Here is a 27,865-nt window from a genome sequence, read left to right on the forward strand (position 1 = left end):
CCAACAACATCCCGGCTGTTGTGCTGAAGACTTGTGCTCCAGAACTAGCTGCGCCTCTAGCCAAGCTGTTCCAGTACAGCGACAACACTGGTATCTATCCGACAATGTGGAAAACTGCCCAGGTATGTCCTGTCCACAAAAAGCAGGACAAATCCAATCCGGCCAATTACCCCCTATCAGTCTAGTCTCAATCATCAGCAAAGTGATGGAAGGTGTCATCGACAGTGCTATTGAGCGGCACTTGCTCACCAATAACCTGCTCACCGATGCCCAGTTTGGGTTCCGCCAGGACCACTCAGCTCCAGACCTCAATACACCCTTGGTCCAAACATGGACAAAAGAGCTGAATTCCAGAGTGAGGTGAGAGTGACTGCCTTCAACATCAAGGCAGCATTTGACCGAGTGTGGCATCAAGGAGCCCGAGTAAAACTGAAGTCAATGGGAATCGGGGAAAACTCTCCACTGGCTGGAGTCATACCCAGCACAAAGGAAGATGGTTGTGGTTGTTGGAGGTCAATCATCTCATCTCCAGGACATTGCTGCAGGAGTTCCTCAGGGCAGTGTCCTAGGCCCAACCATCTTCAGCTGCTTCATCAATGACCTTCCCTCCATCATAAGGTCAGAAGTGGGCTGATGATTGCACAGTGTTCAGTTCCATTCACAACTCCTCAGATAATGAAACAGTCCATGCCTGCATGCAGCAAGACCTGGACAACATTCAGGCTTGGGCTGATAAGTGGCAAGTAACATACACGCCACACAAGTGCCAGGCAATGACCATTTCCAACAGGCGAGAGTCTAACCACCGCCTCTTGACATTCAACGGCATTACCATCACCGAATCCCCCACCATCAACATCTTGGGGTCACCATTGACCAGAAACTTAACTGGATCAGCCACATAAATACTGTGGCAACAAGAACAGGTCAGAGGCTGGGTATTCTGCAGCGAGTGTCTCATCTCCTGATTCCCCAAAGCCTTTCCACCATCTACAAGGCACAAGTCAGGAGTGTGATGGAACACTCTCCACTTGCCTGGATGAGTGCAGCTCCAACACTCAAGAAGTTCGACACCATCCAGGACAAAGCAGTCCACTTGATTGGCCCTCCATCCACCACCTTCAACACTCACTCCCTCCACCACCGGCGCACCGTGGCTGCAGTGTGTACCATCTACAGGATGCACTGCTGCAACTCGCCAAGGCTTCTTCGGCAGCACCTCCCAAACCCGCGACCTCTACCATGTAGAAGGACAAGGGCAGCAGGTGCATGGGAACACCACCACCTCCACGTTCCCCTCCGAGTCACACACCATCCTGACTTGGAAATATATCGGCCGTTCCTTCATTGTCGCTGGGTCACCATCCTGGAACTCCCTCCCTAACAGCGCTGTGGGAGCACCTTCACCACATGGACTGCAGCAGTTCAAGAAGGCGGCTCACCACCACCTTCTCAAGGGGCAATTAGGGATGGGCAATAAATACTGGCCCCTACCAGTGATGCCCACATCCCAGGAACAAATAAAAATAACAAATAAACTTGTTGTACAAAAGTGTTCAATGAAAATGAAAACGAACTTGTCATGCTGTAATTGGGCTGCTCCCTCCATTGTAAATGTTGCAGCGCTATCGCTGGTCAGTAGGTGCCATTACAGCATGACACATTTACATAGGAAGTTTCCATTCGAAATGTGGACATAGGAATTCATAATTGAAATAAAAATCAAAGAGCTGAGTTTAAAATGGGGACTGAATTATATCGGCACAGCCTGGTCCAATTAACCGCTGCCCACTAACATTGGTTCAAGATCAATGTGTGGGCTAGAAGGACAAGGGCAGCAGGCGCATGGGAACACCAACACCTCCAGGTTCCTGTTCCAATCACACACCATCCTGACTTGGAAATATATCGGCCGTTCCTTCATCGTCGCTGGGTCAAAATCCTGGAACACCCTCCCTAACAACACTGTGGGAGCATCTTTACCACACTAGCTCAAGTATGATGCCTTCCACAGTTAATCAGCCTCCCCACCACCGTTTAGAAGAACAGTCATATGAAGCATATCACAGCAAGAGGCAGCCCGTTCAGAAGAGAAGGGAAGCGCGCTGTCAAATAAAGGGGAGTGGCGGATGTGCTCCTGCTGATTGTAGCGGAGGATTACTGGGTTCGAGTGTGGCGTGGTGGAGGCGACTCATTGTTGTCAGACAGTGCGACCGGTGAGCGAGCATTGCAAGAGCAGATGTAAGTGCTTTAAGCAGCAATGTTAGTCATGCACTGATTAAATGTTTCATACACAGTTATGGACTGCCAATGGGATTTTCTTGGAAAAGTGTCATCTAATGTGAATAGTCCAAAAAAGTTGTGGCTAGTTTGCTCACCCTCTTGTATCCTGCGGAGCGCTTCTAACTCAGGGCCCTGGCATTGCCCATCAAGCTTGTCATACATCGGTTTACCTCAATGCCACCCCGCCCCGCCCCGCCCCACGTTCTGAATCAGATTGGGGCCCGCTTCTGTGGACACTCACAATGCTCTGGGAACAATCTCACCACTCTGTTCAAAGGAGGCTGGGAGGGGCGGAGGGGGTGGGGGGCTCTCCTGTTCTCCTTATTGACATTCCTCCCACAACCCACCCCACCGAAAAGTGATTAGCTGCTGGCCCCATGCTTTCCCTGGGATCTTGCTGTGCACAACATGGCTGCCACATTCAGTGATTTCACAACGGTGATTCCGCACCAGAAGCAAGAGACCTGAAGTAGATGCAGACACTTCCGAGGCATGTACCGAAATGTCACGCACCTTTCTCCCTGGGAGCTCGACCAACTCCCCATTATTCAAATGCAATCCCGGAGTACCAGGCTTCACATGCCATTAATCCATGGAGTGCATCACAGTTGATTCTGCCTTAACCCCGATGCTTTGCAACATGAGTCAGCAGATGCTGAGGGGAGCAGGAATTCGGGCTCCTCTCTCCACTCACCAATGCATGGGTACTGAGGCCAACTACAGATGCCGCCTGCCAAACCAGATAGCTCAATACGGACTGGGGATGGAAACTGGCAGCCTTCCTTGGCACGTTACCCAATCCTGGCACATTATCAAGTACATTACCCGGTACATTACCCAGTATATTACACGGTACATTACGCGGTACATTACCCTTACATTACGCGGTACATTACCCAGTACATTACGCGGTACATTACCCGGTATATTTCCCAGTACATAACCCGGTACATTACCCAGTACATTACCCGGTACATTACGCGGTATATTACGCGGTACATTACCAAGTACATTACGTGGTACATTACCCTGTACATTACCAAGTACATTACCCGGTACATTACGTGGTACATTACCCAGTACATTACCAAGTACATTACCCGGTACATTACGCGGTACATTACCCTGTACATTCCCAAGTACGTTACCCGGTACATTACGTGGTACATTACCCGGTACATTACAGTACATTACCCGGTACATTACCCGGTACATTACCCAGTATATTACCCAGTACATTACGCGGTACATTACCCAGTGCATTACCCGGTACATTACCCGGTACATTACCCAGTACATTACGTGGTACATTACCCAGTACATTACCCAGTACATTATGCGGTACATTACCCGGTACATTACCCAGTACATTACCCGGTACATTACTCGGTACATTACCCAGTACATTACCCAGTACATTACGCAGTACATTACCTGGTACATTACCCGGTACATTACCCAGTACATTACCCAGTACATTACCGAGTACATTACGTGGTACATTACCCGGTACATTACCCAGTACATTACGCGGTACATTACCCAGTACATTATGCGGTACATTACCCGGTACATTACCCAGTACATTACGCGGTACATTACCCAGTACATTACCCGGTACATTACCCAGTACATTACCCGGTACATTACTCGGTACATTACCCAGTACATTACCCAGTACATTACGCAGTACATTACCTGGTACATTACCCGGTACATTACCCAGTACATTACCCAGTACATTACCCGGTACATTACCCAGTACATTATTCAGTACATTACGCGGTACATTACCCAGTACATTACCCAGTACATTACCCAGTACATTACCAGGTACATTACCCAGTACATTACCCAGTACATTGCCCGGTACATTACCCAGTACATTACCCAATCCCAGCCCATTATCCAATGAGCTGCTGAGATGCATGATCTGAACATGAATCAATGGAGAGGTCGGGCACTGGGAGTAAGGCTATATTACACACCCAGCATATAGAATGGTGACTTGGCAGGGAACACTCAGCAGAAAGTGCATAGAACTGAATCCACAAAGTGTCTCGTGGGATGAAAACATCTGCCAAGAAGTAGAGCTGCCTAACATTTTTTAATATGCTACGTTGATAACAAGATTGAAGAACTGAAGGCTAGCCGAAGTGCAGATTGTGTTAATCTAAGAGAGGAATGCAAGCAAAACCACTGTGTTTTGCTTTGCTTAAATTAAACTTTGATAAGTACGTCGTGGCCTCGGGTGGGCGGGAGCATCTGAGCAAAGGTCCTTCCCCTTCTGCTATAAGAACCAGGGAGTTCAGCTCCCACCACATCATTAGCAGGAAAGCAAGGATTGCTGTGGGAGGAGGATCAGGCTGCGAACTCCACCATGAACCCTACACACAGCTCCATCTGCTGCAGTTGTGCACAAAAGGTGACCCTCTTTGTGTAGCGTGCTCTCAACTTTGTGCATGATGTTTAGAGCCAACTCATGGTAATGAGTGTACTTTTGATAAAGCTTGTGGTTTGGGTTGAAAGCCACGATTTACTTTTGGGAGGTTTTATGTTTTTTCTTGTCTGCTATTTTTTGAAATAAGCATTTGCCTTGAAGCAACGGGGTGTCTGACCAGAAACTCCAGCTCTTTCTGTCAGTGTGTCAGTTCTGAAGTTCAGCCCATGCCGGACATAAAAATCAATTGTAGAAAATAACTTTAAAAAGCTAATGAGGTGGTGGTGGGGTTGGGGAGTGGGGGGGGGGGGGGGGGGGGTGGCGGCTAAAGGGAAGGAAAGAGAGGAGGACCAAGCAAGAGAGAGAAAGAATGCAAGGTGACAGGAAAGAGGAGAAACACAGTGGAAGAGAGAGAGAGAGAAAAAGGCAAGAGGAAAAGGGAAAAGGCGGGAAGTCAGATCAGGACGGAACACCAGAGAGAGACAGATCTGGAAAGAGAGAGAGACAGAGAAAGAGACAGAGAGAGCGAAGGAGAGACAGAGAACTAGGCAATGGGAGACAGAGAAAAATACAGACAGGAACAGAAACAGAAACAGAGAAATATTGAAAATGTTAAGAATTGTCTTTCAACCTCAGTCACACAGGGTTTACCTAATATCATATGAAGTGGAAAGCATAGCTGTAGAGTAATGAATGTTGGCAAAGAGAGTGGGAGTGATCAGAGGAGAGAGAGTTTCCGCCATCCACTGAACAACCCTGACACAAACTGCTCTGCAATGACAGTTGTGTATCGTTGGTTAAATGTCTGATAGCTAACTCTCCTTCTAGTGGCAAGAGAAATATTTACAGCTGGTTTGGCAGGCAGTTCATAAACCATTGGGTGAGGAAGCTTTCTGAAACTGCGATGTTTTGCAAGATTTATCAAAGGCTAATGACTAAAGCAAATCCTAAAAATACTGATAAAGTCAAAGAACATTCATGGTGATAGAGTGAAGTGCGTTCAGTGTATAAGGCAAAATCAGAACATTTATCTGGAGGAGGCCCCTCGGGGCAAAGGGGTAGATCCGTGTATAGTTTGCGTACGGTCTGTGTACAGTCTGTGTACAGTATGCATAAAGTCTGTGTACAGTCTCAGTTTGCATACAGTCTGTGTACAATCTCATAGTCTGCGTACAGTCTGTGTACAGTATGCATAAAGTCTGTGCACAGTCTGTGTACAGTCTCACAATCTGTGTACAGTCTGCATACAGTCTGCGTGGTCAGTCTCACAGTCTGTGTACAGTCTGCATACAGTCTGCGTACAGTCTCAGTCTGCATACAGTCTGCATACAGTCTGTGTACAGTCTCAGTCTGTGTACAGTCTGTGTACATTCTCACATCTGTGTACATTCTCACAGTCTGTGTACAGTCTGTGTATATTCTCACAGTCTGTGTACAGTCTGTGTACAGCCTGTATATAGCCTGCATACAGCCTGCATGCAGTTTGTGTACAGTCTCAAATCTGTGTACAGCCTGTGTACAGTCTCAGTCTGTGTACAGTCTCACATCTGTGTACAGCCTGTGTACAGTATGTGCACAGTCTCACATCTCTGTACAGTTTGTGTACAGCCTGTGTACAGTCTGTGTACACTGTGTGTACAGTTTCACAGTCTGCATTCAGTCTGTGTACATTCTCACAGTCTGCGTAGTCTGCATACAGTCTGTGTACAGTATGCAGACAGTCTCACAGGCTATGTAAAGTCTGCGTGCAGTCTGTGTATGGTCTGTGTATAGTCTCAGTCTGTGTACAGTGTCAGTCTGTGCACAGTCTGCGTACAATCTGCAGACAGGCTGCGTACGGTCTCGCAGTCTGTGTACAGTCTGCGTACAGTCTCACAGTTTTTGTACAGCCTGTGTACAGTCTGTGTGTAATCTGTGTGCAATCTGCGGACAGTCTGCATACAATATGTGTACAGTCTCACAGTCTGCGTACAGTCTGTGTACAATCTGTGGACAGAAAAAATAGAAAAGGAAATTATAATTTAAATGGAGAAATGCTGCAGTACAGAGAGACCTGGGGGTCCTTGTACATGAAACACAAAAAGTTAGTATGCAGGTACAGCAAGTAATCAGGAAGGCAAATGGAATATTTATTGCAAGGGGGATAGAGTATAAAAGCAGAGAAGTCCTGTTACAACTGTACAGGGTATTGGTGAGGCCACACCTGGGTACTGCATACAGTGTTGGTCTCCGTATTTAAGGAAGGATATACTTGCATTGGAGGGTGTTCAGAGCGGGTTCACCAGGTTGATTCCGGAGATGAGGGGGCTGAGTAGGTTGGGTCGATACACATTGGAGTTCAGAAGAATGAGAGGTGATCGTATTGAAACATATAAGATAATGAGGGGGCTCGACAGGTGGATGCAGAGAGAACATTTCCACTCATAGGGGAAACTAAAACTAGGGGACAGAGAATAAGGGGCCGCCCACTTAAAACTGAGACGAGGAGGAATTTTTTCTCTCAGAGGGTTGTAAATCTGTGGAATTCTCTGCCCCAGAGAGCTGTGGAGGCTGCATCTTTGAATATATTTAAGGTGGAGATAGACAGATTTTTGAGCGATAAGGGAGTAAAAGGTTATGGGGAGTGGGCAGGGAGTGGAGCTGAGTCCATGATCAGATCAGCCATGATCTTATTGAATGGCGGAGCCATATGGCCTACTCCTGCTCCTATTTCTTATGTTCTTATATCTGCATACAGTCTGTGTCATCATCATCGGCAGTCCCTCGGAATCGAGGAAGACTTGCTTCCACTCTAAAAGTGAGTTCTCAGGTGACTAAATCGTACAATACGGGAATTATAGTCTCTGTCACAGATGGGACAGACAGTGGTTGAAGGAAACATAGAAATATCGAAACATAGAAAATAGGTGCAGGAGTAGGCCATTCGGCCCTTCGAGCCTGCACCGCCATTCAATATGATCATGGCTGATCAAGGGTGGGTGGGGAGTCTGGTTTGCCACATGCTCCTTCCGCTGCCTGCGTTTGGTTTCTATATGCTCTCGGTGATGAGACTCGAGGTGCTCAGCGCCCTCCCGGATGCTCTTTCTCCATTTAGGGCGGTCTGTACACAGACTGTACACAGACTGTGAGACTCTACACAGACTTGCACAGACTGTACGCAGGCTGTACGTGTACATTCTGCATACAGTCTGCATAGGGTGGTCTTTGGCCAGGAACTCCCAGGTGTTGGTGGGGATATTGCATTTTATCAGGGAAGCTTTGAGGGTGTCCTTGAAATGTTTCCTCTGCCCACTTTTGGCTCGCTTGCCATGTAGGAGTTACGAGTAGAGCGCTTGCTTTGGGAGTCTTGTGTCAGGCATGCGAATGATGTAGCCTGCCCAGCGGAGCTGGTCAAGTGTGGTCAGTGCTTCGATGCTGGGGAGGTTGGCCTGATCAAGGACACTGACATTGGTGCATCTGTCCTCCCAGGGGATTTGTAGGATCTTGCGGAGGCAGCGCTGGTGGTACTTCTCCAGCGCTTTAAGATGTCTACTGTACGTGGTCCATGTCTCTGAGCCATACAGGAGGGTGGGTATCACTACAGCCCTGTACACCATGAGCTCTGTGCAGGATTTGAGGGCCTGGTCTTCAAATACTCTCTTCCTCAGGCGACTGAAGGCTTCGCTGGTGCACTGGAGACGGTGTTGGACCTCGTTGTCGATATCTACCCTTGGACAACATGGACCATTGTCCAAACCGCGGGAGCCTACAGTCTGTGTACAGTCTGCGTACAGTCTGTGTACAGTCTGCGTAAAGTCTCACAGTCTGCGCACAGTCTGCGTACAGTCTGCATACAGCCTGTATACAGTCTGCGTAAAGTCTCACAGTCTGTGCACAGTCTGCATACATTCTGCGTATAGTCTGCGTACAGTCTCACAGTCTGCATACAGTCTGTGTACAGTCTGTGTACAGTGTGTGTACAGTGTGTGTACAGTGTGTGTACAGTGTATGTACAGTCTGTGTACAGTCTCAGTCTGTGTACAAACTCACAGTCTGCATACAGTCCATGTACAGTCTCACAGTCTGCGTACAGTCTCAGTCTGTGTACAAACTCACAGTCTGCATACAGTCTGTGTACAGTCTCACAGTCTGTGTACAATCTGCATACAGTCTGTGTACAGTCTCGCAGTCTGTGTACAGTCTGTGTACAGTCTGCGCACCGTCTCAGTCTGTGTACAGTCTGTGTACAATCTCGCAATCTGTGTACAGTTTGTGTACAGTCTGCGTACATTCTACGTACAGTCTGCATACAGTCTGTGTAGAGTCTAACAGTCTGTATGCAGTCTGTGTACAGTCTGCGTACAGTAACCCCCTCCACCATTAGTTGCTCGACAATAGGTCTTCACGAACTTTTACGCCTGAGTGTCAGCAACTGATTTACTGGTGAAGATCATGCTGATCCAACCATTACCTGGAGTCCCCACTGGGTGATGATCCGGGACATGAACTCGGGCTGATTTCTGGGTCATCGATGGAGGGGGCGTGGGGATGTGTGCAGGGAGGGCTCTGAGCATAATTGCAACAACTAAACTCGTGTGTAGCTGCCTCAGAAACGGGCTGATGTTGCAGCTTGGAGTCCTCCCTGGTTTAGACCCCTTGGTCCGTTTGCCAACCCGGATAACCCTACGCCAATGGTGGGCCTGAACCCGAAGAACCCGCGGTGAGTCTGACACTGTGCTTTGCTTTCAATCCGTACAGGTCCACGCACTGAACCACTTCTGGATGTTGTACCCTCTGCTCTGCCTTGTTGCCCTGCCCCAGTGGGCCGTGGTTGGTGAGACTCTCTGTGGTTCCGAGCTGGTCGATACACTACAGTTCGTATGTGGTGATCGGGGTTTTTATTTCAGTAAGTTCTGGTTAACACCTCTTAATTTAAACATGTGGCTTCCATTTAAACCCTGCCTTACATCCATTTAATTTGACGTGTACAGTTCTACAGGCTACTGGAGAACGTTATAGAAAATATCTTTTCACTTTGCGGGTTATTGATGTGGCTGCTGAATTGCGACTTGCTCCGTGACATCTGTGCCTCTGTGGGACCACTGGTAAAGTCAGAGTCAGCTGCCAACCTCATTTGCATCGAATTGATCCCAACCCTGAGTTTATCCTCACCGAGCTTATTTATATCCCACCTTTCATGACCCCAGGATGTCCCAAAACACTTTGCAGCCAATGTAGTACTTTTGAAGTGTTGTAATGTAGGAAAAGTGGCTCCCACAAACAGCAATGTGATAACGACCAGATAATCTGTTCTTGTCAAGTTGGTTGAGGGATAAATATTGGCCAGCACACCGGGGTTAACTCCCCTGCTCTTCTTCCAATAGTGCCTTAGTATCGTTTACATCCACCTGAGAGAGCAGACAGGGCCTCAGCTTAATGTTTCATCTGAAAGATGCTCCCTCAGCACTGCACTGGAGGGTCAGCCTAGATTTTGTGCACCAGTCTCTGCAGTGGGACTTGAACATAAGAACATAAGAAATAGGAGCAGGAGTAGGCCATACGGCCCCTCGAGCCTGCTCCGTCATTTAATATGATTATGGCTGATCCGATCATGGACTCGGGTCCACTTCCCTGCCCGCTCCCCATAACCCCTTATCAGTTATGAAACTGTCTATCTCCGTCTTAAATTTATTCAATGTCCCGGCTTCCACAGCTCTCTGAGGCAGCAATTCCACCGATTTACAACATTCCTCCTCATCTCAGTTTTAAATGGGCGGCCCTTTATTCTAAGACCATGCCCCCTAGTTCTAGTCTCCCCCATCAGTGGAAACACCCTCTCTGCATCCATCTTGTTAAGCCCCCTCATAATCTATACGTTTCGATAAGATCACCTCTCATTCTTCTGAATTCCAATGAGTAGAGGCCCAACCTCCTCAATCTTTCCTCATAAATCAACCCCCTCATCCCCGGAGTCAACCTAGTGAACCTTCTCTGAACTGCCTCCAAAGCAAGTATATCCTTTCGTAAATATGGAAACCAAAACTGTACACAGTATTCCAGATGTGGCCTCACCAATATCCTGTACAACTGTAGCAAGACTTCCCTGCTTTTATACTCCATCCCCTTTGCAATAAAGGCCAAGATACCATTGGCCTTCCCGATCACTTGCTGTACCTGCTTACTATCCTTTTGTGTTTCATGCACTAGTACCCCCAGAAGCCACGACCTTTTAACCCAGAGGTGTGAGTGCTACCCATGGAGCCACGGCTGGCACTTTATACCTTGGAAGGATTCACCTCTCCCTAGTCTATAGTCATAGCAAACTTGGGCTAGTTTAAACTACACCCTGGTCAGCCCGTGCTGCTATACTGTTCCTGGCTCAAAACTCCAGATCAGCTCAAGTCAGCTGGCATCAAAATAATCAACGTGGAAATCTGAAATCTGTAATCCCAAAGTGTAGTGATTGTGGTTTTGAACTGGGGTCCTAGAGGTCACGGGATCTTGGAGGTCACGGGGTCCCGGAGGTCATGGTTTCCAACTGTTGGTGTTGGCAAGAAACTGTCAGGCACAGATTGGATCCAGTTCTGCACACCAGCCAGTCACTGGTGTGCAATGGGCGGCCGTCCCACTGCCAGTGTCCCTCTCCCACCAAAGTTCACAATTACGCTCCTCCCATGAGTTTAAATCCAACCAACGCCAGCTGATCAGCCGTGATCTCATTGAATGGTGGAACATGCTCGAGGGGCTGAATGGCCTCCTCCTGTTCCTATGAGGCACCACGCCAATGATCGTCACCATGGTGATAAAAACCCAACTGGTTCACTAATGTCTACCAGGGAAATGAACTTGCCAGCCCTTATCCATTCTGGCCTCCGTGTCAGTCCAGTCACACACTCTGTGGGTGACTTTCAGTGCTTGGTGAGTTGGTTTAGCAAGCTGTCCCATTGTACACACAATCACTTGGAAGATTGGCCTGGGTAATAAATCCTCATCCAGAGGGACTGTTTCAGATGGGTTCCTTCAACAGAGGGCCTAATGTTGTAATGGAGGATCACACCTCGTGTGATGTGTGCTGATCTGCTTGCAATATTTCCAGGTCCTATAGTTGGTTGGGTCCTGGAGCCTGTTCTGAGAGTTGGATCTGACCTAACTGCGAGGAACCTAAGTATAAGATTTGTGTTGTGGGTCTCAATGAATATGATTGGGTTATGGGAAGGGTTGGTTCTGTTCTCAGTAAGTTCTCAACCCACAAGCTGAAATTTGGCCAGCTTCTGACAAAGAACCATATGTTCAGATCCACAGCCTTTTATTTCACTGGAATCACAGGCACACTGGAGTTACAGTGTGGTTTCAAGTGTCAGAGCCTGTAGCATACGTTACACTGTGCAGCCTGCGCATGGAGCTGCACTTCAGCATGGGAGTGGATAGAATGTTTATAGCAGATGTTGGGCTCAGAGCCAGAATGAAACTAAACAGGACCTCTTCTTGTGTCTAATTAAACTCAGCGTGTGCACAGATCATGTGAAGCATTCCTTGAGTTGGGTAGATAGGGTACACATCAATCCAAAGCCCAACAAGCGGATAAGCCACTGCTGGGTAAGAAGCCATGTGAAGTGACAGACAAAGAAGTGAAATTACTCAGCAACTCATCATTGGGACTTCCTGTAAACATGTGGGAGCACGATATTAGAGCTATTCCTGAGACATGGCCGAAAGAAGGGCAGGAATGGCAGCTCAACATTCTTGGTTGCAGGGTTTTCAGACGGGATATAGAGGGGGTCAGAAAAGGAGGGGGGGAGTCGCAGTATTAATTAAAGAAACAATTACAGCTGTGAGGAGGGATGATATCATTAAATGAGGCTATATGGATTGAACGGAAGAACAAAAAAGGGGCGATCATATTGCTGGGAGTGTACTATAGACCCCCAAACAGTCTGAGGGAGATAGAAGAGCAAATATGTAAGTACATTTCTGAGAAGTGCAAAAACTATAGGGCAGTAATAGTAGTGGATTTCAACTAGCCTAATATTAACTGGGATAGAATTAGTGTGAAAGGTAGATGGGGAGCAAAATTCTTAAAATGCATTCAGGAGAACTTTTTTAGTGAGTATGTAGCAAGCCCAACACAGGAGGGGGCGGTTCTAGACTTAGTTTTAAGGAATGAAGCTGACCAGGTGGAAGGGGTATCAGTGGGCGAGCATTTAGGTGCTAGTGATCATAATTCAGTTAGATTTAGGCTAGTTATGGAAAAGGACAAAGATAGACCAAGAATAAAAGTTCTCAATTGGGGAAAAGCCAATTTTGCTCAGCTGATTTGGTCATAGTAGACTGGAAACAGCTACTGAAGGTAAATCAGTGTCAGAGCAGTGGGAGGCATTAAAGAGGAGATAGTGAGGGTTCAGAGCAAGTATGTTCCCTTAAAGAAAAAGGGTGGGACTAACAAATCTAGAGCCCCCTGGATGTCAAGGGGCATACAGGGTAGGATAAAGAAAAAAAGGAAGGCTTATGACAGATACCGAGGGCTCAATACTGCAGAAAGCCGAGAGTATAGAAAGTGCAGGGGTGCAATTAAAAAGTAAATTAGGAAAGCAAAGAGAGGGCATGATAAAATATTGGCAAATAAAATCAAGGAAAATCCAAAGATGTTTTATAAATACATTAAGAGCAAGAGGATAACTAAAGAAAGAGTGGGCCTTATTAGGGACCATAAAGGTAATCTGTGTGTGGAGGCGGAAGACGTGGGCATGGTTCTTGATGAATACTTTGCATCTGTTTTCACAAAAAAGAGAGGGTTGATGCAGACATTGCAATCAGGGAGGAGGAGTGTGAAATATTAGATGAAATAAACAGAGTGAGAGAGGAAGTATTAAGGGGTTTAGCAGCTTTGAACGTGGATAAATCCCCAGACCCGGATGAAATGTATCCCAGGCTGACAAGAGAAGCAAAAGAGGAAATAGCAGAGGCTCTGACCATCATTTTCCAATCCTCTCTGGCTACAGGCGTGATGTCAGAAGACTGCTAATGTTGTACCATTGTTTAAAAAGGGATAAAGGGATAGACTGAGTAATTTAGAAAGACATGGATTAATCAAGGACAATCCGCATCGATTTATTAAGCAAAAGTTGTGTCTGACTAACCTGATTGACTATTTCGAGGAGGTAACAAGGAGAATCGATGAGGATAGTATGATGGATGTAGTGTATATGGATTTTAGCAAGGCTTTTGATAAGGTCCCACATGGCAGATTGGTCACGAACGTTAAAACCCATGGGAACCAGGGCAAAGTGGCAAGTTGGATCCAAAATTGGCTCAGAGGCAGGAAGCAAAGGGAAATGGTTGATGGATGTTTTTGTGACTGGAAGGATGTTTTCATTGGGATTCCGTAGGGCTCAGTACTGGGTCCCTTGCTTTTTGTGGTGTATATCAATGATTTGGACTTGAATGTAGGGGTATGATTAAAAATTTTGCAGATGATACTAAAATCAACTGTGTGATTGATAATGAAGAAGAAAGCTGCGGACTGCAGGAAGATATCAATGAACTGATCAGATAGAAAGAACAGTGACAAATGGAATTCAATCCAGAGAAGTGTGAGGTAAATCATTTGGGGAGGGCTAACAAGGCAAGGGAATACACATTAAATGGTAGGACACTGAGAAATAAAGAGGAACAAAAGGACCTTGGAGTGCAGGTCCACAGATCCCTGAAGGTAGCAGAGCAGGTAGATAAGCTGGTTAAGAAGGCAAACAGGATACCTGCCTTTATTAGCCGAGGCACAGAATATAAGAGCAGGGAGGTTATGCTTGAACTTGGTACAGAGGAGATTTACGAGGATGTTGCCTGGACTGGAGAATTTTAGCTATGAGGGAAGATTGGATAGGCTGGGTTTGTTTTCTTTGGAACAGAGGAGGCTGAGAGGAGATCTTATTAAGGTGTATAAAATTATGAGGGATCTGGATAAAGTGGATAGGCAGGAACCAATACCTTCGCAGAGGGGTCAATAACTAGGGGGCATAGATTTAAAGTAAGTGGTAGGAGGTTTAGAGGGGATTTGAGGAAACATTTTTCACCCAGAGGGTGGTGGGGGTCTGGAAATCACTACTTGAAAGGGTGGTAGAGGCAGAAACTCTCACCACTTTAAAAAAGTACTTGGATGTGCACCTGAAGTGCCGTAACCTGTCGGGCTACGGACTGAGAGCTGGAAAGTGGGATTAAGATGGATAGCTCTCTGTCAGTCGATGCGGACACAATGGGCCGAATGGCCTCCTGTGCTGTAAATTTCTATAGATTGAGTACGGAAGGCTATAAAGTGCCTAATCGAAAGATGAGGTGCTGTTCCTCGAGCTTGCGTTGAGCTTTATTGGAACAGCGTAAGAGGCCGAAGTCGGAGAGGTCAGAGTGGGAGTGGAGTGGAGAATTATAGTGACAGGCGACCGGAAGCTCGGGGTCACGTTTGCGGACTGAACGAGGTGTTCCGTAAAGTGGCCACCCAATCTACACTCGATCTCCCCAATGTAATAGTGCTGAGTTCCTTCACTTCCATCCATCAATCACATTATTACTAAATGTCCTCACCCCCCTCCAGTTACATTAGTACTGAGGGTCCTAACCCCCCTCCAGTTACATTAGTACTGAGGGTCCTCACTCACCCTCCAGTTACATTAGTACTGAGGGTCCACACTCACCCTCCAGTTACATTAGTACTGAGGGTCCTCACCCCCCTCCAGTTACATTAGTACTGAGGGTCCTCACCCCCCTCCAGTTACATTAATACTGAGGGTCCTCACCCCCCTCCAGTTACATTAGTACTGAGGGGTCCTCATTCACCCTCCAGTTACATTAGTACTGAGGGTCCTCACTCACCCTCCAATTACATGCTGAATTTCCTCACTGTAGTCCAACAGCCGGATTAGTCCTGAGTTTCCTCTGTCCAGTCCTCCAGCTAGATTGGAGCTGAGTTTCCTCACTTCATCCATGAGTGACATTAGCACTGACTATTCCAATATTCTCCTGGTTGGCCTCCGTTGTACGCTTTGTAATCTTATCAAATCCCTGCTGCCAACATCCTAACTCGCTCCGAGTCCTATTCACCCATCACCCCTCTGCTTGCTGACCTACATTGGCTACCAGTCCTGTCACGCCTCAATTTTAATATTCTCATCTTAGTTTTCAAATCCTTCCAAGGCCTCGTCCCTCCCTATCTCTGTAATCTGCTCCAGCCCCTCAACCCCCGAGATATCCGGCCTCTTGCGCATTCCCAATGCTCATCTCTCCATCATCGATGGCTGTGCCTTCAGCTGCCTGGGCCCTAAGCTTTGGAATAGCCTCCCTAAACCTCTCCGCCTCTCCCTCCACCTTTAAGAGGCTCTGTGAAACCTACCCATTTGACCAAGCCGCTGATGAGCCTTCAAGTATACTCTTATGTGGATCGGTGTCAAATGTTGTTTTAAAATGATCCTGTGAAGTCCCTTGGGACATTTTACCACATACGTTGTTGATGCTGTAGTTGTTGTGGTTGAAGTTGAGCTTCCTCACTCCAATGCCTCATTAGAGCTGAATTAACTCTGTCCAATCCTCCAGTTACATTACTGCTCAGTACCACACTTCTTTCCATCAGTGCTGAATTTCCTCTCCCAATCCTTCAGTTAGATTATCGCTCAGCTTCTGATCTGATAACACTTTGATTTTAACATTTTCATCCTTGTTTTCAAATCTGTCCATGGCCTCACCCTTCCTATCTCTGTAACCTTCTCCAGCCCTACAACCAAGAAAGATCTTTGTGTTCCTGCGATTCTGGCCTCTTGTACATTCCCGACTATGATGGCTGTTCCTTCAGCTACCTAGGATTCTACTCTTGGCTGCCAAAACTGCTCACCATTCCAGGATAATTCTGGAATACAAAGATATACCCCAGCTACTATTCTCTACTGCTAACCATTTCCTTAACCCCATCTCCCCTGTCTCCACCACACTCACCTCCGACAATAAGTGTGAGGAGTTCATGGACTTCTGTGTCTCTAAGATTGAGACCATCCGATCAGCTGCCTCTGCCTCTTCCCTTCCTTCCCCTCGCCCACCGGGTCAAACTCCCTCTGAGACTCCCCTCTGCCATAGCCCTGAACTCGCATCTCGCTCCAGTTTCTCTCCGATCTCCCCTCTCCGAGCTCATCTTGTCCATGAGACCCACTTCCTGCTCCTTTGACCCTATTCCCACTAAACTGCTGACCACCCAACTTCCTTTTCTGGCTCTCATGTTAGCCGACATTGTTAATGGTTCTCTCCTCAGGTACTGTCCCCCTCTCCCTCAAATCTGCCGTCATCACCCCTCCTCAAAAAACCAACCCTCGACCCCTCCGTCCTTGCAAACTACCGTCCCATCTCCAACCTCCCTTTCCTCTCCAAAGTCCTTGAACGTGTTGTCGCCTTCCAAATCCGTGCCCATCTTTCCCGCAATTCCATATTTGAATCCCTCCAATCCAGTTTCCGCCCCTGCCACAGTACCGAAACACCTCTCATCAAAGTCACAAATAACATTCTTTGCGACTGTGACAAAGGTAAACTATCCCTCCTCATCCTTCTTGACTTGTCTGCAGCCTTTGACACGGTTGACCACTCCATCCTCCTCCAGCGCCTCTCCACCATTGTCCAGCTGGGTGGGACTGCACTCGCCTGGTTCCATTCTTATCCATAGAAACATAGAAACATAGAAACTAGGTGCAGGAGTAGGCCATTCGGCCCTTCTAGCCTGCACCGCCATTCAATGAGTTCATGGCTGAACATGCAACTTTAGTACCCCATTCCTGCTTTCTCGCCATACCCCTTGATCCCCCTAGTAGTAAGGACTTCATCTAACTCCTTTTTGAATATATTTAGTGAATTGGCCTCAATAACTTTCTGTGGTAGAGAATTCCACAGGTTCACCACTCTCTGGGTGAAGAAGTTTCTCCTCATCTCGGTCCTAAATGGCTTACCCCTTATCCTTAGACTGTGTCCCCTGGTTCTGGACTTCCCCAACATTGGGAACATTCTTCCTGCATCTAACCTGTCTAACCCCGCCAGAATTTTAAACGTTTCTATGAGGTCCCCTCTCATTCTTCTGAACTCCAGTGAATACAAGCTCAGTTGATCCTTTCTTTCTTGATAGGTCAGTCCCGCCATCCCGGGAATCAGTCTGGTGAACCTTCGCTGCACTCCCTCAATAGTAAGAATCCATCTAATTGTAGCCAGAGGATCACCTGCAACGGCTTCTCTTACTTCTGGTGCCCCCCAAGGATCGATCCTTGGCCCCTCCTATTTCTCATCCACATGCTGCCCCTTGACGATATCATCCAAAAACACGGCATCAGTTTCCACATGTACGCTGATGACACCCAGCTCTACCTCACCACCACTTCTCTCGCCCCCTCCATGGTCTCTGAATTGTCAGACTGCTTGTCCGACATCCAGTACTGGATGAGCAGAAATTTTCTCCAATTAAGTATTGGGAAGACCGAAGCCATTGTCTTTAGTCTCCGCCACAAACTGCGTTCCCCAGCCACTGACTCCATCCCTCTCCCTACCATCTGTCTGAGACTGAACCAGACTTTCCATAAACTTGGCATCATATTTGACCCTGAAATGAGCTTCCAGCCACATATCCGCGGCATAACTAAAACCGCCTATTTCCACCTCCGTAACATGGCCCGCCTCCGCCCCTGCCTCAGCTCATCCGCTGCTGAAACCCTCATCCATGCCTTTGTTACCTCTAGACTTGACTATTCCAACACACTCCTGGCCGGCCTCCCACATTCTACCCCAAGTAAACTTGAGATCATCCAAAACTCGGCAGCCCGTGTTCTAACTCGCACCAAGTCCCGCTCACCCATCACCCCTGTGCTCGCTGACCTACATTGGCTACCGGTTAAGCAATGCCTCGATTTCAAAATTCCCATCCATGTTTACAAATCCCTCCATGGCCCTCGCCCCTCCCTATCTGTGTGATCTCCTCCAGGCCCACAACCCCCCGAGATGTCTGCGCTCTGCAAATTCTGCTCCATTGAGCATCCCTGATTATGATCGCTCAACCATCGGTGGCCGTGCCTTATTTTGCCAAGCTCTGGAACTCCCTCCCTAAACATCTCCGCCTCTCAACCTCCCTTTCCTCCTCCAAGTCACTGCTGAAAACCCACCTCTTTGAGCAAGCTTTTGATCATCTACCATAATTTCTTATGTGGCTTGGTGTCAAATTTTTACCTTATATTACTACTGTGAAGCACCTTGGGATGTTTCACAATGTTAAAGGCGCTATATAAATCTAAGTTGTTGTTGTAGGCTCTAACCTCTGGAACTCCCTTCATTAACCTCACCTCCCATCTAATTCTCTCTCCTCCTTTAAGATGCTCCATCAAACCAACTCCTTGATGAAGCTGTGGGCAACATAGCCTAACATATCCTTTTGTGGCTTGATGTCAAATTTTGATTGGTAATGAAGCTTTGGGACGTTTTACTATAAAATCATTATTTTTGAGTTTCCTTATTCTAATCCATCAGTCACATTGGAGCTGAGTTTCCTCATTTCAGTCCTGCAGTTACATTACTGCTGAGGTTCCTCACTTCATGCAACAGTGACATTAGCACTGACTATTCCAGTGAACTCCCGGCCAATCTCCCTTCTTACACCCTTCATAAACTTATGATCATCCAAATCTCTGCTGCCAATATCCTAACTCGCACCGAGTCCCATTCACTCATTATCCCTGTGTTTGCTGATCTACATTGTCGAGCCTCATTTAAAAAATTCTCATCTTAGTTTTCAAATCTCTCCATGACCATGCATCTCCCTATCTCTTCAACTTCTTCCAGCCTCATAACCCACCGACATCTCTGCGCTGCCCCAATTCTGGCCAATTGCTCCACCACTGCCGTCATACCTTCAACTGCTGAGGCCTTAAGCTCTGGAATACCTTCCCTGAAGCTCTCTGTTTTTCTCTCCTCCTTTAAGACCCTCCAAAAAACCTACCTTTTGCACCAAGCGCTTGGAGACCTTTCCTGATATATCCTGTATGGCCCGGTGTCACATTTTGTCTGCTGCTTCAATGAAACGCCTTGGAACATTTTACTGTACAAGCTGTTGTTTTTCAGTTTCCACACAACCATCCTCCAGTTACATTAATGCTGAATTTCCTCCCTCCAACCATCTAGTGCCATTAATGTGGAATTTTGCCCACACAATGCTACCTCTCTCTGCAATACCCCCAGCTAGGACTCAAGCATTTTCCTTCTCCTACGCTCTAAAGCATCCGTACCTATTGACCCAGGAATTCTGCTTGGATTAATTTAGCACCGTGGTTATAACGTTCAAACTAGCCTCCCGCTCACCGCTCCTTGCAGGGAAAAGCATACCGGATTGTATGAGGTGTCCAGAACTATTGAATTTTCGAGCAAGATCCACGTCAGTGAGCAGAGCTGTCTAGAATTGCCCCAAACCAGATTATTACAGCGCATTTTACAGAACACTAAAATGCATTCTGCACACAAAAAAACTGAAAAAAGTGTGCACACGTTCAAGACTACTTGTGTTTCTCTAGACTAAGATGTTCACACAGAACACAGTTAAAACAAGTTGAGAAAATGTTCTGTACCCAAATGTGAAGGAAGCCAATGCTTAGGATTAAAACTCCTTTGGATACCTAGGGTCAGCATCAACCACACGAAGACTAGATAAACACAGCAGTGGAATACAGCTCCCTCTAGCCCAACAACATGTCTTTATATCCAATCTAAAAAACATCTCCAATCACATCAGTGTAAACACTTTGCTCGCTGCCTGACATCCTTGCACCATCTGACTTCGGGCCCTAATTTAGTGTTGAATTAGGAACAGTTGTTCGTGCTATGGACCAGCAATTGTGAATTTTGTTGTGAAACGCTTTCAACCAATTGAGAAGAGTATTTCCATCAATTTTAACTCCATTCAAACCCAGGTTTTAGATATGTTAGAGTGCAACTGGCCACCAAGTCCCCAAGGGAAAAACTGTAGGTGGATGTAGGAAGAGAAGGCAGAGAGACAGAGCGAGGGAAAGGCAGACAGAGAGAGAGAGAGACACACACACACAGACAGAGACAGACAGATCAGAATAAAATTATCCCTTCAACTCCATACCCAGCATAAAGCTTAACTGTGTCATACAAGTATTAATATTTCAACCAATTAAAAACATTTGTGAATTACAAAAACCCAGTGCAGCTAAATTAAAAATTCAAATACAGCCAAAAGCTGCTTGAAATTATGTTAGACTGGCTTCCCAAAAGAATAACATTCAAGTGATGAAATCAGACACATATTTCTACTCCTGCTACTATAGGGTCTGTTTAAAGTTGCTCGACCTGAAGTGTTTGTAATTTGTACCCACGCCACAACTCAGTTTTTAATGCCAGTTTCCAAATATTAAAATCAGAACTACCCACACAAATGTCGTAATTATTTAAGCTAACCATGAGAATTTCTGAGAAACTTCCTTCATGCCCGCTACTTTTTCTTTGTCATATAAGTTTACAAGAACATAAGAAATAGAAGCAGGAGTAGGCCATACGGTCCCTCGAGCCTGCTCCGCCATTCAATAAGATCATGGCTGATCCGATCATGGACTTGGGTCCACTTCCCTGCCCGCTCCCCATAAGCCCTTATTCCCTTATCGTTTATGTGTTGTCCACCTACCGTTTTGACCAAGCTTTTGGTCCATCTGCCGCCATTTCTTCTTATGCGGCTCAGCGTCAAATTGATCTGTTTTGTCTTATAATACTCCTGTGAGGTGCCGTGGCATGGTTTACTACTTTAAAGACGCTATATAAATAAATGTTGTTTTTGTTGTCCAATCAAAGACTTTTCCACAGGGTGAAGGATCTACGCATTCTTTACGTAGCTCAGAAAAACGGTGCTTTGAATCTAGCACCAGGCAGTCTAGCCATCAACTAGTGCTGGAAGAATTGACATGGCAGGCTGGTACAGAATGTCCTGGCACTGAGCAGGCAGGGTCAGGGGGCGGGCACTGAGCGGGCAGGGTCAGGGGGTGGGCACTGAGCGGGCAGGGTCAGGGGGTGGGCACTGAGTAGGCTGGGTCAGGGGGTGGGCACTGAGCGGGCAGGGTCAGGGGTGGGTGGGCACTGAGCAGGCAGGTTCAGGGGGCGGGCACTGAGCGGGCAGGGTCAGGGGATGGGCACTGAGCAGGCAGGATCAGGGGGTGGGCACTGAGCGGGCAGGGTCAGGGGGTGGGCACTGAGCGGGCAGGGTCAGGGGGTGGGCACTGAGCGGGTAGGGTCAAGGGGGTGGGCACTGAGTGGGCAGGGTCAGGGGGTGGACACTGAGCAGGCAGGATCAGGGAGTGGGCACTGAGCGGGCAGGGTCAGGGGGTGGCACTGAGCGGGTAGGGTCAAGGGGGTGGGCACTGAGCGGGCAGGGTCAGGGGGTGGGCACTGAGCGGGCAGGGTCAGGGGGGGTGGGCACTGAGCGGGTACGGTCAAGGGGGTGGGCACTGAGCGGGCAGGGTCAGGGGGTGGGCACTGAGCGGGCAGGGTCAGGGGGCGGGTACTGAGCGGGCAGAGTTGGGGGTCTGGCACTGAGCGGGCAGGGTTAGGGCACCTGGCACTGAGCGGGCAGGGTCAGGGGGTGGGTACTGAATGGGCAGGGTCAGAGGGTCTGGCACTGAGCGGGCAGGGTCATGGGGCGGGTACTGAGCGGGCAGAGTCAGGGATGGGCACTGAGCGGGCAGGGTCAGAGGGTGGGCACTGAGCGGGCAGGGTCAGGGGGCGGGTACTGAGCGGGCAGGGTCAAAGAGGCCGACACTAAGAACAGTTGTGACTGACAGATTGAGAATTTTCTGACACCGATAGGCCCAGGCGATAATGGCACTGAGTATGTTGGGGTCTGGCTGAGGAGACTGGATTGGCTCAGAAGGACTCAGAAAGCTTGGGTATGGTTTATGAGGAAAGCCTGTGTTGTTATACTGTGCCAGCAATAACTGTGACCTACACTCTCCAGGTAAAAGTTACTCGTACATAAAGTACAAGTACAACATGAAGAAGCCGATAAAAGGAATCGTGGAGGAATGCTGCTTTCGAAGCTGTGACCTGCAGTTGTTGGAATCGTACTGTGCATCTCCGCGGACATCGCGGTCTGTGCCATCGTCAGCAACCCTCAAACCCCAGGTGAGGACCCAGCGTTCGCACAGACTCACAGCTCCCTCCGCGAAGCCCAGTGCTGGGCTTTACACTTCTACATAAAGGTGGGGGGTGGGTGAGGGATAGGTGGGGAGTGAGTGGGTGGGGGATGGGTGGGGAGTGGGAGTGGGTGAGGAGTGAGTGGGTGGGGGATGGGTGGGGAGTAGGAATGGGTGGGGGATGGGTGGGGAGTGGGAGTGCGGGGGGATGGGTGAGGGGGAAATGGGTGAGGGATGGGTGGGGAGTGGGAGTACATGGGGGATGGGTGGGTGGGGCGTGGAGGTGAGTGGGTGGGGGTGAGATCTGTTAGACTCCGAGGGTATTTTTTAAACACTTCCCCACTCTAACCATTGAATGTGTAGGTGTTGGGTTAGTGCTCTGTGTGGATGGGAAACCAGCCTGGGCACGATGCATTCAAGGCGAACAGCACAGATGCATTTAAGGGGAAGCTGGATAAATACGCGAGGGAGAGAGGAATAGCAGGATATGGTGATAGGGGTGAGATGGAGAGGGGTGGGCCGGGTGTGGAGCATAAACCCCGGCACTGACCTGTTGGACCGAATCGCCAGCTTATGTGCTGTAAAATACTGTGTAATATTCCTGGCGGTTTTATCACAGGACATCCTGTCTCCAGCTACACCGTCCCCAGTTTCCTGCCTTTGGTCGCCAGACACATCCACCCTCGTGGGGCTCCGCCTCCCCATGCCCACTGGCCAGTGAGCAGGCCCTTTGTTGGCCTATTGGATGATTCGTGCCTGTCAGTCAAACAGCCTTTACCCCCACCTCCAACTAGTAAACGTAAATGTTCAAAGAACACGTAAAAGCTGCAAGTTATTTGATGGCCAGGAGATGCAGTGGTCAGTGACAGTGTGTCTGGGGGTCCTGCCATGGTATAGCAATAGATACATCCTCAGCACTTTCACAGGCTGCAAGGTTCAAGTGTGAAACCTTTCACTTGATACTGACACCAAACTCACAGCAACATTGCAACCCGAGTTAAATCATCATCCAATGATGCCGGAGAGAGCCTTTTGGGCACTGACTGTGTTACAGCCCAGCACATCCCCTCTCTGTCCATCAAACTTCTCTGTAAATGCATCATCGCTTCAACCACTCCATGTAGCAGTGAGTTCCACATACCTACCACTCTGTGTAAAGAATTCCTCCTAAATGTTTTATTTGATTTAGTTAGTGATGCCCTCTTGTTCTGGACTTGCCCACAAGGGCAGACAGTTTCTCCACATACATCCTATTGAACATCTTGCAGGGCTACGGGGAATGGGCGGGGAGTGGGACTGGCTGAGGTGCTCCTGCAGAGAGCCGGCATGGGCTCGATGGGCTGTAACCATTCCATGTTAAAGACCTCTCTCAGGTCCACTCTTAGTTTCCCCTTTCCCAGAGAAAAGAGCCCTAGCCTGCTCAAACTTCCCTGACAGTTACATCCTCTCCATCCCAGCAACATCCTGGTAAATCTGGTAAATCTGGTCAACCAATTAAGGTCGGGCACAGTTCTTGTTCAGGGACTGTGTCAGTTTAGAGAATTAGCGAAGGGTTGGGGACTCCAGGGTGTGGGACCATGACCATCCATCCCCACCAATGCAGGAAGGTCTTACTGCAGTTATACAGGGCTTTGGTGAGGTCACACCTGGAATATTGCGTGCAGTTTTGGTCTCCTAATCTGAGGAAGGCCATTCTTGCTATTGAGGGAATGCAGCGAAGGTTCACCAGACTGATTCCAGGGATGGCTGGACTGACATATGAAGAAAGACTGGATCGACTGGGCCTTTATACATTGGAGTTTAGAAGGATGAGAGGGGATCTCATAGAAACGTATATAATTCTGACGGGATTGGACAGGTTAGAGGCAGGAAGAATGTTTCCGATGTTGGGGAAATCCAGAACCAGGGGTCACAGTCGAAGGATAAGGGGTAGGCCATTTTGGACCGAGATAAGGAGAAACTTCTTCACTCAGAGAATCGTGAACCTGTGGAATTCCCTGCCGCAGAAAGTTGTTGAGTCCAGTTCATTAGATATATTCAAAAGGTAGTTAGATGTGACCTTTATGGCTAAAGGGATCAAGGGCTTTGGAGAGAAAGCAGGAATGGGATACTGAGGTTGCATGATCAGCCATGATCTTATTGAATGGTGGTGCAGGCTCGAAGGGCCGAATGGCCTACTCCTGCACCTATTTTCTATGTTTCTATGTTTCCCTCTCAGCCCATGCTTGGCAACTCTGCGTTTGGAACCACCTTCTGACAATAGGCGTGATGCTTATCTCATTTCATTTCAGGAAGAAATTTTAGAGAAACCATATAAAGAGAACTCCAAGTTCGCCAAGTGGGTTTCGAACTTACTGGTGTACAAAGCGATGGCGGAGAGCGCTGGCACGCCAGAACGCCTGCACCCGACACGGGACCCCAGGCCCTCCCAGAGCCAAACACCTTTGATGGCACTACTGAGCAAGTCTCCAAACAAGGCTCCAGAACTTCAGAGAACAAACTTCCGATAGTACAAAGGAAGGACAGAAGACGGGATGCACTCGTTGCTACTGCCCTTTCCTCGTCAATGTTACTGTGAATTCAACTAGTGTTGGAACTTGGAACGGAGGGTGGAGTTGGAATGAACCAAGACCTCTTCTTTCAATGACACATTTTGCTCACGCTGGTCTGACCTGTCCTGTTCCCCCCACCCCTCACATTCCCCTTACCTCGTCCCACCTGGATGCCTGACTTCACAACCAGAAACTCGCAAATTCTACAGTCCAACGGAGAGTTTAAAGATCCCGGCTCGAATTCCCCTCGGCCCTCTGACTGATAGCTATTTTGAGATGGGCTCCTTGTTTCAAAGAACATAAAGAAATTGGGACAAAAAGCGATCGGAAACCCGAGGCACACAGAGCTTCCTGCAGCACAACACACGAGAACCGAGTGTCCGGGACAGATCGGGAACCGGACCAACTGGGGAGAACCGGAGAAGGCCAGCAAGGGACAACCGCCACAGCCTGCATCTGTGCAACTGGAGGGTTGAGTAGAGACAGTGGATGAGTTGCTGAATGAAGAGAGACTGGGAACGGGGAGGGAGGGGGGAATAGCACACTGTTTGGGAGCTCTGGGGCAGGCCGCAGTTCAGAGACAGAATGGTGAGCCCACACTGCGGGGTGAGCACATTCACAGCGGGCGACCTGCACCAGCCGTGTCACTCGGTAAAGTCGGAAGCAAAATGAAATGGGTGGAAGTGGCCCTTGGACAGTCCCACACAGACTAAAGGTGCACCTTATTTAACGGCGGGAGCTGTGCAAGCTCAGAGCCGCTGGTTGATGTGGGCGAGTGGTGCGGATGGCCCTGGATCTGCTGTCCAACTTGCTGCACATGTACTCCAGGCCTACTGTATGTATCCCATTGTAATGTCTCCAGTCCCATGAACCAGCCTTACACTCCAGTATTACACTAGGTTACAGCGTGACATTACCATAAAGCATGAATATGTTATGTTACAAGCATTGTTCAGTAATCCTGGCGGATGATGCGCTCTATAACCCGCAACATCTCTCCATCTTTCCATTTTCAGTTCGCAAAAGATAAAAGGGTGATTTCCATTGGTCCCTGATCGCTCGGTGATGTTCTGGGATGGAGGCTCAACACACTCACATCTAAAGCCACTGTCACTACACAGCCTCACTCCCCGGGCACCGACTGTGCGCAACCCGCGGCCATCGCCCCCACCCCCGCAATATCGCCCGCCTGCGCCAAACTCCCGCCCGCGCTTCGCTTTCCGCTCCGCTGCCTGGATCCCAGCTCCAGACCGCCCCGCCCCCCCCGGCCTCTCTCTGCACACACCCCTCAAAATCTACCTCCCCCGCACCCGGCTCAGGGCTCCGGTCCCATTGCGGTCCTGGCAAACAGCTCGGCGCAAGTCCGTGCGTTACCCTCACTGTGTAAAGGTTAACAACAGCGTTACCATGGCGGAGAGATGAATTTAACACGGACTGCGTTAGACCTTTCCCATCGCCAACACCAATCGTTTCCAGGGCCAATCGCGCGCTGCTGGAATCGGGCGGAGACTGAGCCGGCGGGAACATCACTCAGATACATCCGGCCCACCCACCCACCCAGTGTTCACCCTCCCATAGCACAACACCCCCTCACCGGGACACCCGTCCCCATTCCCCCCCCCCCCCCACACCCTCCACCCGCACCCTGTCCCTGTACGCCCCACACCCCACACACCCAGGCCTCCATCCCCACACCCCCACCAGACCCCCCACACCCCCCCACACACCCAGACCCCCACCCCCCACACCACCCAGACCCCCACCCTCACCCTGTCCCTGTACGCCCCACATCCCCCACACACCCAGACCCCCTACATCCCACCCCACCCCCCATCCTACATCCCCCACACAACCCCCCCCCCACACACACCCCTCCAGACCCCCCCACACACCCCTACATGCCCCCCACATCCCACCCAACCCCCCATCCTCCACCCCCCACCACCCCCCCCCCCACACCCACAGCCCCCAACCCCCAACCCACCCCTTCACCCCCTCCACGCACCCCCCCCCATACCCCCCACACGCCCCCTTTGCGGCATTGCAAACAATGCCATCGATGTCTCTCGGTAAAATCAGAAAACTGTTCCTTTCCAAGCGTTGCTGTCACTTCACCAGGAGGATCAGGCATCAGGCCGAGGGGACCTTTACAAAGCCGCAAGCCAGCAGGACCAGTGGAAATCTCTCTCACGGTGGTTTTAGAGTTACGATGAAGGAACTTGTACTGTCATTTTCTACTTGTATTTATTTAGAATTCTGTCCGCTTTGTGAAATCGATGCAATGTACATCCGCAGCAAGCCAGGGGTCGTTTGAATTTTTATTGGACAGAAAATAAAAGTCTACAGCATTTAACACACAGAACGAAGTAATGTGTCGCCAGCCTGATTGGACTCTCAGATACTGTGTCTGCTTTAGA

General features: G+C 48.7%; 1 protein-coding gene across 2 annotated transcripts; it reads left to right on the forward strand.

Moving 5' to 3' along the window:
• The first annotated feature begins 4,621 nt into the window (after positions 1-4,621).
• Positions 4,622-27,369, forward strand: LOC139227754 (insulin-like growth factor 1). 2 transcript variants are annotated; one of them, XM_070858751.1, is made up of 4 exons: positions 4,622-4,708; positions 9,461-9,608; positions 22,719-22,885; positions 25,188-27,369. In XM_070858751.1, exons 1-4 carry the CDS (start codon positions 4,664-4,666, stop codon positions 25,404-25,406), a joined length of 579 nt encoding a protein of 192 aa, XP_070714852.1. In that variant the 5' UTR covers positions 4,622-4,663; the 3' UTR covers positions 25,407-27,369. The 2 variants fall into 2 exon arrangements, with proteins under 2 accessions (XP_070714852.1, XP_070714853.1); XM_070858752.1 differs by having other exon boundaries at positions 4,704-4,768.
• The last annotated feature ends 496 nt before the right edge of the window (positions 27,370-27,865 follow it).

This window comes from Pristiophorus japonicus, chromosome 17, assembly GCF_044704955.1.
Source record: "Pristiophorus japonicus isolate sPriJap1 chromosome 17, sPriJap1.hap1, whole genome shotgun sequence".
NCBI lineage: Eukaryota > Metazoa > Chordata > Chondrichthyes > Pristiophoridae > Pristiophorus > Pristiophorus japonicus.